The 16486-nt window shown below is 42.8% G+C and overlaps 1 protein-coding gene across 1 annotated transcript in view; it reads right to left on the minus strand.

Moving 5' to 3' along the window:
- The window catches only part of CCDC13 (coiled-coil domain containing 13), a 30753-nt gene extending 15654 nt beyond the window's left edge, over positions 1 to 15099 (minus strand). Inside the window, 8 exon segments of the mRNA XM_050892245.1 lie at positions 165 to 329; positions 2102 to 2206; positions 3431 to 3547; positions 3823 to 3912; positions 7193 to 7335; positions 9873 to 10021; positions 14883 to 14982; positions 14985 to 15099. Coding sequence (XP_050748202.1) covers positions 165 to 329; positions 2102 to 2206; positions 3431 to 3547; positions 3823 to 3912; positions 7193 to 7335; positions 9873 to 10021; positions 14883 to 14982; positions 14985 to 15099 — 984 coding nt within the window.
- Between the last annotated feature and the right edge of the window lie 1387 nt (positions 15100 to 16486).

The following is a 16486-nucleotide window of genomic DNA, read 5'->3' on the forward strand; positions in this document are numbered from 1 at the left end:
GAAGCCTTTTGCTCAGTCTGTGAAGTGTGGCAGAACTTCCTCCAGCAGATCAGATGCATTTCTGAAATGGTCTCTGGGTAGGGTGTAACATACACCCTGAAGGTAAGGCGAGTTATTACACACTATATACCCAAACAGGACTCCGTCAGCTCACAGGTTTTTACCTCCAAAGTTTCTTTCTTTTCTTTTTCCAAGCTGCGAATCTTCAGTAAGTTCTTCTCTTGGGCCGACAACTTCCTTGGATCAGTAAGTGCCAGCAATTCCTCATCAATCTCACTCAGTGATGTTCTGGTCTTGTTTTGACCCAACTGATTCTCCAGCTCTCGAACCTAGGGGACAATAACGACAACACATCCACAGTCTTTACCAGGAGTACAGTGGTCCAGCATCAAAGAGGACATAACCAAAGGGATCTCAGAGTGTAGCATCATATTACTTCTTGACATTATCGTGGTTAACTAACACAGAGCAGTGCCTGTTCTTTCAAATTTAAATTTGTTAGCTGCTAACAAACATAGATATCTAGGGCATCTGTGCAAGGAGGAGATATGACACCAGACCTACAGGAGACTCGGGGCACGTGGGAGATCTGTACCTTATTGAAGCCACATGTGGAGGCCAGGCAGACACTCCAAAGCATCTTGAATGCCACTAAACACATGTGTGGACAACAGAATAATACTTTAGATCTCCTCTGAAAGGGCAGACACCCAGTCACCTGTATACATTTAAGCATCTCGTCTTTAGCAGAATCACCATCCAGGATGTCCACAATGTAAACACGCAAAGCACAGTTCACTAGCCTGACCATAGGTACCTAGCACTGTTTTAGATGCCCTGGGATACTGGAGACACATATGATGCAGGATCTACAAGACATCCATACTCCTCTGGAGAGATGACCAGAGGTCAGAGGGACACTCTACGGCATCTCGGCTGGCATGAGACACCTACGTGTAGTCAAGTGAACTGAGCCCCTGCATCTCAGCTATTCACTACAGACTTCTTTTATAGTCAGTAGAAGGAAATGGGCACTGCTACAGCACAGTTCCTCTGCCCTGTTCTGGAGGTGTCTTCTAAGATAAGATGCACCTACCTCACTTTTGATCCAGTGACGGTATTTACAAGATCCCCACTGACTACAGAAGGGGCCTGAGGAGACTGGCTCAGAAAGAAATTTCTAAATTACAGTAGAGTACAGTACGTACAGTCGTCAGATGAATCCCAGCCAGGGGGTCTAACGGAAGGAAAACGTAATTTGCTCAAGGGAAAGTAGAGGTTAACAATTTCAGTCAATCAGAGTGCAAAAAATCACATTTTGTTGGCATATAACTAAACAGCAGAAAAATAGGAAAAATATGTATCGAAATGCCTGAGAGAAGTTTTATTTAAGATGCAGACAAAACTGCCTCCCTGTCTCGAGCTGACATTTCAGCTAGACTGTGCCCTTCAGAAGAGTCAAGAGTTAAAGATTTTACTGAAGTTCCTGGGGGAACAACTTGAAAATCTTACCTGGCCTCAATTCTTCCCATCTGACTTTAGGCACTGAACAAAGGTGTCTAAGTCAGAGCACAGACACTGACAGGGCTCCTTCTGTACTCAGCAGAGAGAGGCACCTTCAAAACTTCCTGGGATTTTAACTAGGCTGCCACAGCTCTCCAAGGTCACTGAACTCTCTCCTTCGACACAGATGCGAAAGATTCCCAGCTTAAATACTGAAGCTTGCATGTTTGCAATAGACTAATATAGTTTGCAGGAACTCGGAAAGACCCTGCACACATCAACACATATTTAAAATTTAACACCCCGCCACCACACACGCATGTGCGTGCACACACACACAAACATACCAAAAAACTATTGCAAAAGTTACCATAAAGTGTATTATTCTAACAGTTGCTTTCTTCAACAGAGAAAAGACTGCCATGTATTTGCAGTAAACACTGTTTGTACTGGGACATGCCTTATAAGCAGGTAGACATGTTAAGAACTACTTAATGAAGAACTAACAGTGTCTTTAACTCAAACTGAGGTAACACCTCTACGTAGAAAGAGCATCCCAGCACCCAGCTTACATGAACCATGCAGGGTCTTAACTCACCTTGCTTTGGAGAACAAGAATTTGCTGGGCTCGTCCACGCCAGCTGCCAGAATTGGTCAAGAGACTTTGAATATTCACATCTTCACCGACTTCATTTGCTAAAAGCTATGAAAAAGGGATTAACATCAACAATAAGGCTAGGCTGAAATACCTGTGCTGGGGAGAGGGGAGGAAAAGCTCCTCTCTCTAGCAGTAAACACAAAACACTGTATCCATACACAGTGGCCTTTACAGCTTGTATCTGATATCCTGTATGCCATGTGATGTAAGCTCTTTCAGATCATTATCACAATACAGAGTGTTGGGTCTTAGGAGGGGTTTGGCTAACATGAATTATTTCACTTTGTGAGGTGGGTCAGTATTTTGATGTCTGAGTAATATTCTTTGACTTTTTTAAAAATGTGAATCTGTGTTTTGCTGCCTGCCTATAGAGAGTGTCAAATTGTACTATCTAGCTGTATAGCTGGGTGTCAAACTGTGCTACTTTTGTAAAAAGAGGATTTCAAATTCATCACCAAGGTTTACTAAGCATTACTAACAGTTTTCAATATACGCAATTATTTTTGATATAATGAATACTTAACCAGAACTAAACAGGAACAGAGATATTGTCTTAATACACACCCTTGCAATCAGGAATTGAGCCAATCTCTCTTGCACAATTCCAACACAGCCACATTAACGAGAGCTAAAGCTAGTAGGAAGAGCTTTTAAATTATTTATAAAAAGGTCAGCAGAGTTCTATTTTTAGGACCATATTCTCTACTCTGATCTGCATTGCAGGTCTCTTACGCAAAGTAATGAAACCAAAGGAAACAGAGCACATCGGAACACATTAAAATCCATCATGAATCAAAGAGGAAAAGGTTACTCTGGATGTCACTCCAAGAAACCATTTAAACATGTGCTTTAGTTCAAGCGTGGTCTTTAATCTCTTTGACTTTCATGGGACTGAAGCCTACATTAAAAGTAAACACATAATTAAATGTTTTGGAAAGGAGGAATGGGCCTCAACGTATGCTTCAAGTCAATCACAAACCTATTTTGCTGAACTGGGACTTTCAAACCTTAAAGAATCTGTACCCATGATAGCAATAGAAATAGCGGATACAGTTATCCGGCTGTGGTGGCAGAGCATGAAATCTGTGTGTCCATGTGCATATCTTTCCAATGCAACCACTACACCCGTGTCTTTTCTTACCTCCTTACAGTTCACTGGAATACTTCATGGAGGCTAATCAAAGCTCAAAAGAAAAGAAGCCTCCTGATTTCACAAGAATATACCTCTTGCACAGGATCCCAGCCACAGACCGCGTCCTGCAACAGTACCTTTTGGGTCATCTTCAGTTCCTGTTTTGCAGACTGGAGTTGGTTACGATACTCCATCACTTTAAAGTTGGCTGTGGTTAATTTTTCTTGCAATGCTTTCACCTTTGGGCTTTCAGCCTTTGAAGAGAAGAATGTACTTGGTAAGAACAGAATCTTCAGGGAAAAACTGAAGTGATTAAGATCCACAGATCCATCACGATCACAGACTCTTTTTTTCCCAGACCCACGCAAATGGCTTTCCTAATTTTGGGGGTCATAGAGAATGTACAAACAGAGCAATTTGGTCACAAAACTAGTGACAGGGATACATCCTTGTCATAAGGAAAGGACTACACAATAGGAGAGAACTAAGTATCAGCTTCTGATTTCCCCTCTTCAATTACAATTCATACCAAGTTTCCTTCTATCATCTTCAGAGTTGATTGCTTGATTCCTGCATCATCACCACCAAGAGACTGTATTTTTTCTACAGCTGTCTGTAGCTGGAAAAAAATGCATTGTTATTATAGAACGAATACAGTGAAGAGCATACCTCCATGGAATATTAATTAGCAAAAAAGTACAACAGCAGTTTTGGTGATCCTGGATATTTATTTACTCTAGAAAAAATATTACTTCATTTTCCCTTGTTTTTTAAACACAATCAGGAGGAACGCATGTAATTTTTTCCTAAAATGCTTCCCAAAGAAGCATGTGTTATTTTACTGTGGAATAACTTCAGTGAAAATGTCTCTGGACTTGCTGAGATGGGCTCAGTTATCAAGCATGGAGACTTCTGGGGATTTTAACACCGTAGGTTCATAAAATAAATGTTTATGCACATAAATGCAAATCCAGTACAGTACAGATCAGGATGTTGTCTCTAGATTCTGGATGCCAGTTTACCCACTTTTCAAGAAAATCACAGGATATTTCATAAAAAGCACATAGTTCTACACAACAGAGGAATTTAAAAGGAGAAATCACTACCTAATGCCCTATAGCTGAGATTTAGTAATGGTGTTAAGACTCTTTTTCTTTCGCTGGTAGCTCTAAGGTGGCATTTCTCAACCCATGAAGAATGTCTCCTATTGCTTGCCACAGCAAAGGAAGGCAGACGTATAGCCCCTCCTGCTCTGAATCATGTCCTATGTTGAGGCTGCAAAGACTTCTTACTGGACAGGAGCGCAGTGAATTTGGAGCTAGAAAGGCCAGGAAGTCTTGCTTTAAAGGGCTGACACTTCATTCTTTGAGATGGACAAAAAATATTGATTATTTGCCTGAATAAAAGAAGGCTCTAAGGAATAGCTTCTTCATTAAAGTGATATCTGGGGAAACACAGAGTGTAACTCAGAGCCAGCTCTAATGTCACCCCCTCTTTGCAAGTAAATCAATGGCTATGCCACCCTTTCTATCCAGTTCATAAACTCTTTTAGTCAATGGACTGAGAATGAGAAATTTCAGCTAGAGCTGGCAGCTGGTAGGTCAAATTCGAAGGAAGTTTTCTGCAAACATCTGTTTGCAGTCTTTATTTACATGTACTACGCTTTGCTAAGTGATTGCTCAATGGCCACACCTTCCATTTTGTTTGTGGGAACATAGTCACGTTAAAACACTTATGATTTACATATTTTTCAGTTTTCATACAAGCAAAGAGCTAACAATTATGTAAAATAACAGTGTTTTCCACTGTGAAAGTACATATTGTGATGCATTTGTAAGGTACCATCATCACAATTCATTTTGCAGAGTTTAAGGCATCTAGAAGTAGGCATAGGGGATGAGACTCAACTCACAAATTAACACGTTCGTTGTTTTCAGTGCGGGTGTCTCTATAAAGAATGGAGTCTAGTCAATACAATCAGGGAAGTCCAGTCTTCAGCTCACTCTATGCTAGACACCTACATTATATCAAGCGGATGGACTGACTGCAGACTTGGTTTTGTTGCCCACCCACAGCTGTCTAGTCCCTTTTGAGGCATCTGAGGGTATCCAGCAGGCCTTCAGCGGCTGCACCAGGACTACCAGTCCTGTCATGTCTAACAAACAGCCCTGCACGGATGTCTCAGAGGTCAAGTGACATCTCAGATGGAACTCCTACGCTTATGTGTGGGCAACTGAATTGCACTTTAGTTGTCTTGGTTCTTTCTACAATCAATGGAAAAAGATGAGTGTGTCTAGACAGTGATCCAGCTTAGCTTAAGAGTTACTAGAGAGACGTGAATCACTGCAGGCTCCTGTCTGTGACAGCTCTTCTCTTTCATCCCTCAACATTTTTCATAGATACCTCCCACCATCAAACATTGCTTTAATTTTACCCATCTTTTACATCTTCATATAGCTCTACTGAACAAGTACAATCCACAAACTCAGCCAGTGACCATTAGTTCAGAGAAGAGCCACCCCAAATGAGATTGTGAGAAAATACAGACCATTGACCAGGACATGGTTTCAGCGGCGTTCACATTGCGGTTCATCTTTACCTCAGATGAGACAGGTTGCTGTGTTTGGTTTTGATTTTGATAGTGCTGGTGTCTAAGGACAGATTAGTTCATATCCAAAATGTCCAGCTCTGTTTTGACCAGCAATTATTGTTTCTTGAAAACTTCTGTTTGCTTTGAGTTTGATTTCCTTTCCTGAAATGTCTGTGGTCCTTTCTTTTGGGTCAATGTCTGACAATATTTTAAGTTTCTGTTTGAATAATGGTCATTACACTTCTGCAGTAGGGGATTATAACCAAGTTGATTTTTCTTGAAATTATTCACGGCTTGCTCCCCTACTTGTGTGATTTTGTAGGTCCCCAGCTACACCTGATATTTCTTAGCCAGCCTGCCAACTGTTTGACAAGACCCCTCTGACCAGATCGCTCTGGATTTATGCAGGAGTTCTCAAAAATTTAATCTACCATTTCTTGATTTTTCAGGTAACTGGGGTACAATTCAGATATATGCATGATTGATGATAATAAGCAACTGTGAAAGGTGGAGTCAAAATGCATTTGTCAGCATGACAGATGTTATTGATCCATTTAAATTATGTCTTCTAAGGAAGCAAAGTGCAGAGAAAAGCATTAAAAATTATCCAAAATTTTATGAGTATTGTGTAAGGAAGAGCAGTACTAGCCAATGAACAAAGTAAACATTGACATCAGGGCATCTAATTTTCATTTCAGCAGTCACCTGAGTAAAATTATTCCTGTGAAAGGTTAGCACATATAAAAAAGTCATACTAAACCAGAAAAATGAATTTGCCTGAGTGAAGATTTGCTGTCTTACGTGATATAGTTTGGTACTCTCTCAGTTCTGGAAGTACTTATGCCAGAAAATAGCTTTCATTATGTGGATGAATAAAGCTTACAAGAATAGAGTACTAATTCATGACTGGTATTAACAAGATGGGAATGTAAGACATAATGGTATGAAATTTGCTCCTCTTCACAAAAAAAAAAAAAAAAAAAAATCAGAAAAATATCACTGCTAGAAAAGCCTCTGTGCTTCAAATACAAGTGAACATTCCTTACTGGTGTTTCACAAATCTTTGGCTCATTATAACTTATGGATATCCTTTCCTAGCTCCTCCTTTCTGCAAAGGTGAAAACAGCTGAGGGCACACATCCCTCTCTCCTATTATGGACAGAAATTACAAGAACTCAGAGCAAGCATAGATGTAAGAGCAAATTCAAAATGGGGACATGAATCAAACCCAGTTTCTACAGCTCCTCTATCCCAAAGGCCAGATTTCTAAGTTTCAGCATGCAAAAGGAGAACAAGGAAAATGCCTCACTTCTCTCTCCAGCTCTTTGACTTTGTTATTCAGTTGCTTCACTTTGGCTTTTTCACTCTCAGTCTCGGCAGTTATCTCACGATTCTTTTTGGCCAATTCAACTATTTTAGTAGCTGCAACATCTCCAGCTAAACCAGATGCCCCTGAAAAGTATACATAAAAGCAAAGGACATATCTTACAGGCAAGATTCAGAATAGATGATGCTTTTGTTCTCTGTCCAGTGCACAATGTACTTTTATTGTCTAATCCATTTCTCTCAGAGCTGTGCCAGGCACTTAAATGAACAAGTGAGGGAAAAGAGGCGTCAGTGATTCCAGCTGGATTGCTTGGTTCTTTGAGTCAGCATCACATTGTGGCTAGCAAAACCACATTTCACACTTTAGCAACAGCCACACGTCAGAAGGCCACGACAGTGGTCGTAGCAACATTACTACATAGAAAGGGTAGAGGTGTTTTCACCGCTGTGAAGGACAGTTACAAACGGGTTTTTGTGGCGTATTACAGAAAAACACAACAGTCTATTTTGCGCTGGTTGTTTACTACTGGAGGAGTTGCTGAAACAGAGGTGCGAACTTTTCTAGACATCTGTCCTAAAAGGTCAGGCACACTATTACACTTGGGTCCTGGATAACGTCCAGGAAATTTCATTGTGCCTATTTATATGTCCCTTGAGATTATACATGGAGCCTTACTGCATTACTCTTTTAATTGCTCTTTTAAACAGATACTTCATTCACCTCCTCATCAGAGAGGGTTTGATTAGTGTCATGAATAAAGTAATCCCCAGGACTGGCTTGTGTGTCACTTGGCTTTCGTTAACATCACACAGGTGAAGAAAAGTTCTTGCACAAGTGCAAAATCACTATGATTGCATACAATGTCCATGGAAACAATGAATATGAGCCTGCAATAACAAATCCTTGGTGGGATATATGGAGATGGAACTCGGCTGTTGTCATTCTTCTTAACTTTTTCATCCTCCCTCTGTGCTCTGAAGTAATGACTTTTCTACTGACATCCATGAAGATTATATTCAGGAACCGGGGTGAGATGCAAGGATGACAGATCACTCTTAAGTGAATTCCGAGTCCCATAAAACCCCTAGAGACATTAAAGGGGCTACGCAGAATATAGCTGAGAACAGTATATGACCCTATATCACTTTTAAAAAACCTTGTAGAGAACATAAATTTATTATTTTTAAAAACATTTCCACTGTTCTTACTCCTTTATCTGATTTGTGTTTCCCCTCTCATCTAGAAGCTACTTTTTCCTTAGTTTTCATTATAAATAATGGCTGCTAAGGATCACAGGAAGCACTAAACTAACCAAAAGCCAGGCTGGTGCTTCCATGTGATGGTCTTCAAATGCATTGCAGACATTTAATCAAAGCTTTTAATTCCCAAGCAATGTGGGTGAGTCTCTTGCCACAATGTAGATAGGGAAGACAGAGGCATGGGGCAAACTGCTGCAAGCTGGCACATGAGTCAGCCAGAGAAACTGCAACAGCACATCTGGCTCCTGGTCCTGACCCAGTAATAGCTTATCATCTCTCCTACATACAAGCGACAGCTAGATTTTAAGAATTAAGGTGTAATTTAAGTGTTATTTAGTTCTGCTTATTGCTGGTTTCCCCCTTCTCTACTAGCCTGGTCATCACTCCTGTCCTGAACAACAGTGGCACCCAGTGGAGGAGGTGCAGCCTGCACAGTTCAATTTTCAGAGGACACCCAAGCCACTTTAGAAGCTGGACTTTGCCTTCAGCCAGCATCCTGCATGTGCCCTATTTAGACAAACAAAAGTAGCCTGACTAAGGAATTTAACAGTACATAGCAGAGAAAGCTGCAACACTGCTTTTTGACATTAACAGAAAGTCTTCCAAAATATGATTTCTATGAATCATCATTTTTTGTGCCAATAATAGCAAGTTTGCAGAAGATCTATGAGGAACAGAGATCACTGCGTACCCCAAAAGAGCACTATACTTCTTTTAAGGGACATATAATTATCAATAATAATATTTTGCACCTTAGGTCTGACCTGTCTGTCTACCAGAAGTCATCTGGTCCTTTCAATAGCTCTCTACGTTGGGGAGTAGTAGTATTCATATTTTGCAGCTCATGAAACCGAAGGAGACAGTAAGGCACAGATCTTTAAGCACACATGCCGTTCCATGTGTAAGTGCTGTCATGTCAAACCATTGCAAGGAGCTTCCCTCTGCAAATAAAGCAATGAGACTCCTTACATGGGAGAGACATCGATGTTTAGTAAACTCTGCAAATGCAAAACAGCGTCAACTTAGACCCTTGCAAGTTTAGGCAGCAACTCTAAGTAAGTGTTGACTAAATTCATACCCAGGTGTCTAAGTATTTTCAAAGTTCAGAGCCAAGTGGTTTCAGTGCTATTGCACATTACTGTAAGCTCAACAGAGAACAAGTCTCTCTCAACTGAGAGCTGAATTTTGATTCTTCCTAGCAGTCGCTTATTACAGGCATGGAAACGGAGGCAACCACAATATGACTGAAATACTCCTTTTTAGCATAAAGCAGGTAAAGAGATGTCACATGAATATTTCACTGCCAGGAGCTCACAGTGAATCTGTTATCCTACCTCTGTTGTCATCAGCATCAGGCAAACACTGGAACTAACATAGTGAGAATACAAAGTTACTGTGTTTACCTGACAAAGCCAATCTGTCCTCCTGTATTTTTTTCTGGAGTTGCTTTATTTCAAAATCTTTCTCTGTCACCAGTTTGTATAGTCTGCAGTTCTCATCTCGGACCTCTCGAAGCTGATCCTGGAGCTGCTCGTTCTCAACCTCAAGCAACCTGTGAAAAAATAAGCCATAATGGCAAAGGTCACTGTCGTGTGCTTCAAATAGGTGCTTCCAGAAATGAAATAATGAAACGACTGTATGCTAGATGAGCTGAGCTTACCAGGAGTGAGTTTACTGAATTAAGTAGAATATCCTAAACCTCAGATCAGAACACAAGCTGATGATCTGATCTATTGAGTTAAATTAAAATTAAAAAATTCTGCACTTCCTTGTGTTGTCTGGGGCAAAATATCACAGAACAGGTATCTTTTCACTGCTCTTGAGGTTACTGAATAGTCTCATCTCACTCAGTCTTACTTATCTGGTTCTTCAGAAGAAACCAGGCAGGCTCACCATCCAGCATCTGTGACATTCAGGCTTTACTTTCTATACTTACCAAAGCCAATAGAAGCCAACAGAGCATCAACTACAAAAGCGGCTACTGAGGTTCTTTCTTTAAAAACGAATGCTTCATAGCAATTCACAAAAGACCAATTTCCTGTGTCCTCATCAGATTTTCTTGGAACCTCACCAGGATGGACTGGCATCATTTGTATTGTTAATGTTGCTTTTTGGAATTCATTTAGAAACAAAGAATATCAAAAAGCCCTCTGAACGGGAGGAAATAGCCTTGCTTCTCCTATTCTTCGGTACATTTAGTAACATTTATGGGTTTCATCTCTCTAAGACATCCAGAGAATTAATAACTTCAGTCTCTTTGCTGTCCTTACATGATGGTTCCTCCAAACGTTAAAACTAGAAGCTAAGGCCTCAGGGGCTCAATTCAATTGTGGGCACTCAGGCGTCTATTTGAGAAGCCCCAGGATTATCTGAGCTCCCTACATGAGGGCAGCAGCCATGACGCAGGGTTCTTGGGAAAACTTCTGGGGCTCAGGCAGAGAATCGAGAGCATCTCAGAGAGCACTTGCCACCCATGTGTGAACATATGAGCCAACCCCAAGAATTACTAACATCGTCCAACTTTAGACATAGCTTTTAGTCAGATTCCTCCAGACAGCAGCATTTCGGAATAGAAATGAACCTGTCTTCATTCCCAGAGATGAAACCAAATGTGCTAAGTGAAACCGTACTGACACAGCCTTCGGTAAATACGTTTGTGGTAAAGACCCTGTTGGCTCAAGTCAGCGGTTCCCATTCTGCCTGCCTCTGAGTTTCCTCTCTCCTCCCATCTGAGTTTCCTCATCTCCCCCTATCTGAGTTTCAGGGTGGGGTCTCACTCCGTACCAAGCCACGGCTGTCTCTCTGTGAGCAGCAAGCCAAAACACACACAAACGTCAAAGGAGGTCTAGTCAATGCAACCAGCGCTGTCTACAGACTAGCTGCCACTGTAGGGTGATCTGAATCGCTCTCTAACTGCCGCTGAGTGCACTGCTGAGGGGACTCAATTCAGTTACCCACACATAGGTGCCATTTGGGCCTCCCACCCGTCCCCCAGCTGCTGCTGAAGGGTGCAGGTCTCCTGTGTCCTATCTATCATTCCCATGTGGAAGTTCCCGATGCCCTACAGCATCTCAGACATCATTAGACACCTAAGCCAGCCAGATGAATTGACCCCTAGATTCTCATTATCTACAGTGTGACCCTGAATGTCTACTTTTTGGTGACTTAATCTGGCATAGTGTCCCACCCCTTTGGCCTATAGAGTGATTGCTCCAGACTACAACAGAAGTAGGTAGGGTGGATGATCACAGAGATTTGGGTAAAGCCCAGTGGTTACAGTATATACCTGTAGCTATAGATACATCCACAGCCAGACACGTCAGCTGTCTCAATAGTCACCTAAATCTCTTCTGTTCAAAAGTTTTAGTAAGCTTTTTGCTCCAACTGGACTTTGGAGCTTTTAAATGCATGCTCCATATGTACCTGTCAGAATAAATGACCCCTTAGAGCACTGCCATAAACAGCACAGTCAATTTGTGACGTGATTCACAATCCATAATTAAGAAATGCACTTCTGTTTCAAAGCTGCAAATCAAAGGCAGATCAAAGGCAGCTGTTTACAAAGAAGAAAGAAAGCAGCAATCTGAGCAGAGAAAAGCAAAACTAAGTTATTCCCACATGTACCACTCATAGAAGTGAGCAACAAAACTGTGCAGATCTCATTAGAGACACATGAACAAAAAGATTTTTAACAGTTAGGGAATTAACATGAAAAAAAGGTTCTAAGCTCTTAACACATCTGATCAGCAATGTCTTCCTCAGAGCTGGCTTCCAAGTCTTGACAAAAAGCACTTGCAGTAGGATGGACAGAAATCCCAACTGCACAGAGCTGGAGTCTCCTCTGAGAAACTTCCCCATCCCATCCCATCCCATCCCATCCCATCCCATCCCATCCCGACTCTACATGTTACAAAGGAGGTAGCAGGTTCCACCCAAGTGGCTCAGCTATGGAAAGTCAGCCGAAAGAAACAGGCTGCAGAAAGGTAATCCTTTTCACTCTGGTTCAAGGAAACAGCCAGCTGAAGCTTATGAGTAGGGCCTGTGACTGAAATTCAGGTAAGTGTCTTTCCCAACTCTGTTACAGATCCTCCATGTGATGGGGAGAATCACTTAATCTTAAATACACCAAACAGTGCGGGGAGCATAAAGATACAGAAAGAACAAAACAGAAGACAGACATGTCAGGCAAACGCTCGCCTAAACAAAATTTGGGAGTAGGACAGGAGGAAGGAAAAACGAACTCCCAAGGCTCAGAGGAAGGGAGACTTCTGAGAGGAGAATGTTTTCCAAGCGCTGCTATAAACAACACTGACATGCTGAAATCACTGCCACTGCAGACCATGTGGAGTCCTGTTATTCTGGAACAAGTTTCTAATGTGTTGTCATGGGAATACTGCAAAGTACATCCTGGTGAATCCCTTCCAGAAGCAAATGCTGCCTGGATTTGATACACTCATAACCACTCTTTTGCTGAACGCAGATGTACATAAGCAAAGGATAAATCAGATACCAGATAAAGCTGCTACACCTGCCATGTCAAATGGGGGCTTTTAACAGCCAGTGGCACTGAAAATGGAGGTAAATAATAGCTTTTGAATTACTCAGACCTAAACTACTGAACTGTAAATAGCAGAGAACTGCTGGGACTCTCCTGTACTCTGCACCTCAGAGTATGCACACTGCACCAGGATATGCTATGGGAGTGCCTAAGCCGCTCTCCTCCACCAGACAAATCCACATCTGAGCTGTGGGAATCAGTCTCCCTCTCCATTAAAAAAAAAAAACAAAACACAAAAAAAACAGATCTCCATAGTAATCTTCTATATAATATCAGAACAAAATGTTGAAGGGAAGAGGACAGGTGGTACAGGTCAGATCAGAAGCATAACTTGGCAAATCATACAGCCGTGGTGAGGGACCTATGTGTGAAGAAGACAATGTATGATGCAATGGTGAGAGCATTAGTTTCTGGAAGGTCAGCTCCCTGTTTCCACACAGACATCCTTTGCAGCATGAACACCACATTCCCAGAAGCACCTGAAAGTTTCAGTGGTTCACTCCCGGGTTCCCTGCATCTTCACAGAAGCTCTGCTGCAGTTTATGCACTTGGGCATTTAAGAACGCGATCTTCAGAAACAAGCTGAGCAGGGAGTTGCCCAGAGTAACACAGAAGGAAGATCAACATTTAGGGCCTAATAAACCTTGGTTAGTGGCTTGATAAACTTTGGCAGAGGTGCCCTTTGCCGCTCATATTCTGGGAGGGGAAACTGTCTCAAAGGTATATGCCTAACTGTGGTTCTCCACCCATGATCTGCTGGTTTTGGCAGAGCTGCCAGCTCCTCCTCCCTGCCCCTGTATCACCCAGTACATCACCCCATCATGGTGCCAATAAAACAGTCTGTGAGGCTTAAGCTTTAAACTGGATCACTGAAATGACTTGAGATAAAAGTACCCTTGCCCCAGAAAGTGAATCCAGTTTCCAGCAAACAGCTGTATCAGCACAGTTGCAAGTGGGGAGCAGAAGGATGAATTTCTTCAGCTGGCTTTACCATTAACACAGAGCAAATCCCTGAATAGCCAACACTGTAGTAACTGCAGACATCTTTGGGATGTGTCCAACTTCAGACCTGTTCTAGTTTGTAAAAAAAATATTAATTGGGTCAGAAGGAAAGACTGACTATATCCTAGGAGGAAGATAACTGATCTGAGCTGGGGTTTCAAATCTCTGCTCCAGTAAATCGAATTATGCACTCAGCTCCAGAAACAAGATCGAGGGAGATCCACACCAGAATGTCCAATGTCCTGGTAATCCAGATAGTACCCCAATGGGTGAGGTGAGACCCAAACCCCTGTCCCCAGAAAGATTTAAAACCCTGCCTTGTATAACCCTGTCACATATCTTAACCAGGAGGCAACTCTGTCTATGAGACTCTCCTATATAGCTGGCTGTCTTTTGATCTACTAAATCGGTTATATTGCAAAGATAGCCAGGGGAACACTTTTCTGCGCTGCAGGCCTTTGGCTTGCACCCAGTAGCTGCTTTGCCCTTACCTGTCTTTGGAAATTATTCATGTAGGGAACTTGTTTGTTTACAAGGCTAGGCAGGAACTAACCAACAGTTCCAAGGATGTTAGTGATCCTTGATGACTGGATTTCATCAAATAGTACCTAGCTGCCCCAGCATGTCACCCTTAACCCCTCTGCCCTTCCGCTCTTGATTTGTGAAACACTGATAACAAACAGCACATCACAATGCTCTGAGGATAAACGTTAGGAACAGCAAGAGTCTTCTCAGGATAATGAAAGTCCAATATGTGAAGACAGAAGGTGTTCTGTCAATATGAGTTTCATAAGATCATATGCAAACTATACTTCTGTAACTTCCTGAAGGAACGGTGCTGCTACACCCTTACCTTTTGCTGTCGTCTTCATTTACAGGTTGTCCTGTTTCAAACAGGTTTAGATCATTTGGGATTCGGAAAGTCTCCTTTGTGTTGTCATTATCCCCTTTGGACTGTTCTGCTTTTCCTTCTTCCTCTCCATTAGATTTTGCAGCCGCCTTTGCTGTTGTTCTTGATAAGCCTTAAACTGGCTTTTAAAATGTTCATTCACTTTTATGTCTGATCCCATTGTTTACTAAAAGCATAACAAGAAGAAAATAAAAAGCCACAGAGAGCAGAGATCAACATTGCTTTGAAAAACATCCTCTTCTAGCAGCTGCCTCGCAGTTTTTCCTCACTGACCTCTGCACAGTCTCCCTGCCACCTCCTCCTCTCAGCCACTGTGCTCTTCAGCCCCACTGCCTTGCTTCAAGTGCCTTTTTCCACAAACGGCTTTCAAACAGTCTTCGAAAAAGTTTTTGGGACTTTTTCACTCTAGCATTCAAAAAGCAATGTTTTAAAATGTTTTCAAACAGACCAGTTTAAATCAACATTTTTACAGAAGAGCAAGTTGGGGCCAAATCCAAGCGAATGTGGCAACCACATTATACTGACTAAAGGGAGCACAGACTGTTTGCAACCATCCAGCCTTCCTTCCCACATTTCAAAGGAAGGTGCAGATCCCCCCGTTTTTGGGTTAATGTGGGACTGACAGAGGAAGAAAGATCTCTGTTTATCCTAATGCTCCCTTTGAGCACTAGACACCATGAGTGTGACTTACATCTTTCCCCCAAATTTCTAAGCACGAAGTGATAACATTAAAGCGATAATATTGCTACCCACTTAAATGTCTAGAGTTTTACTTAGTATGACTAAAGACGATCAGTTTTCTGACGTATTCCAGCCCCCTCTCCTTCTGTTTGACATTTACTGTCAGCAAAAGATACAGTGCACCTTTGGCCTAGGAAAAACAATGAGTAAAAACTTTCAAAGGCACGCCCTCCAGTGAGTAATTAATGCAGGCCCTTTCTCGCACTAAGGCAGCAATCGTCCTGATAAAGTGCCAAAATGCACGCTATGTCCCTTTGTGCCTTTATGTACTGTATGGGCAGAGACGCATTGCAAGCAGCTTTACCTCCACCCCTGCTGCCAGACACCACGGGTGTGGACAAGGTGCATTAAGGACTGACAAGCACAAGGAGCGGAGTCCGTGCCTCTGCACAGCCCACAGGCCTCGTGGGTATGAGTGATGGCCTGAGGGCAACCTTTAGCCCTCCAGCCTGCCTGGGTACCGACTCCAAACTGGCACAGAGGGATCGCCACAGAGCTGCTGTGTGAGGAGAGGGGCTTCCCTCTCAGCCCCGCCCAACGCCCGCCTTGTCCTGCGGCCTGACAGGGCCGCGCTGCCTCCCCACCACCCGGCCTACCGAAACCGCCTTCCCCGGCCCCGAGGGCAGCGGGAGGATCCCCCCGGCCGCCCTCTCCCGCCGGCTGCCCGCCTCGGCAGGGCCCGGCCCGGCCGCTCCGGCTCCGGCTCCGGCTGCCGGCCCCGGCCGCAGGCCCACGCGGTTCCCATAGCAACGGCGCCCCGGCCGGCCCCCGCGCCAAGGGCAGGGCCGCGCATGCGCCGAGCGCAG

The sequence above is a fragment of the Gymnogyps californianus genome, chromosome 2 (assembly GCF_018139145.2).
Source record: "Gymnogyps californianus isolate 813 chromosome 2, ASM1813914v2, whole genome shotgun sequence".
NCBI lineage: Eukaryota > Metazoa > Chordata > Aves > Accipitriformes > Cathartidae > Gymnogyps > Gymnogyps californianus.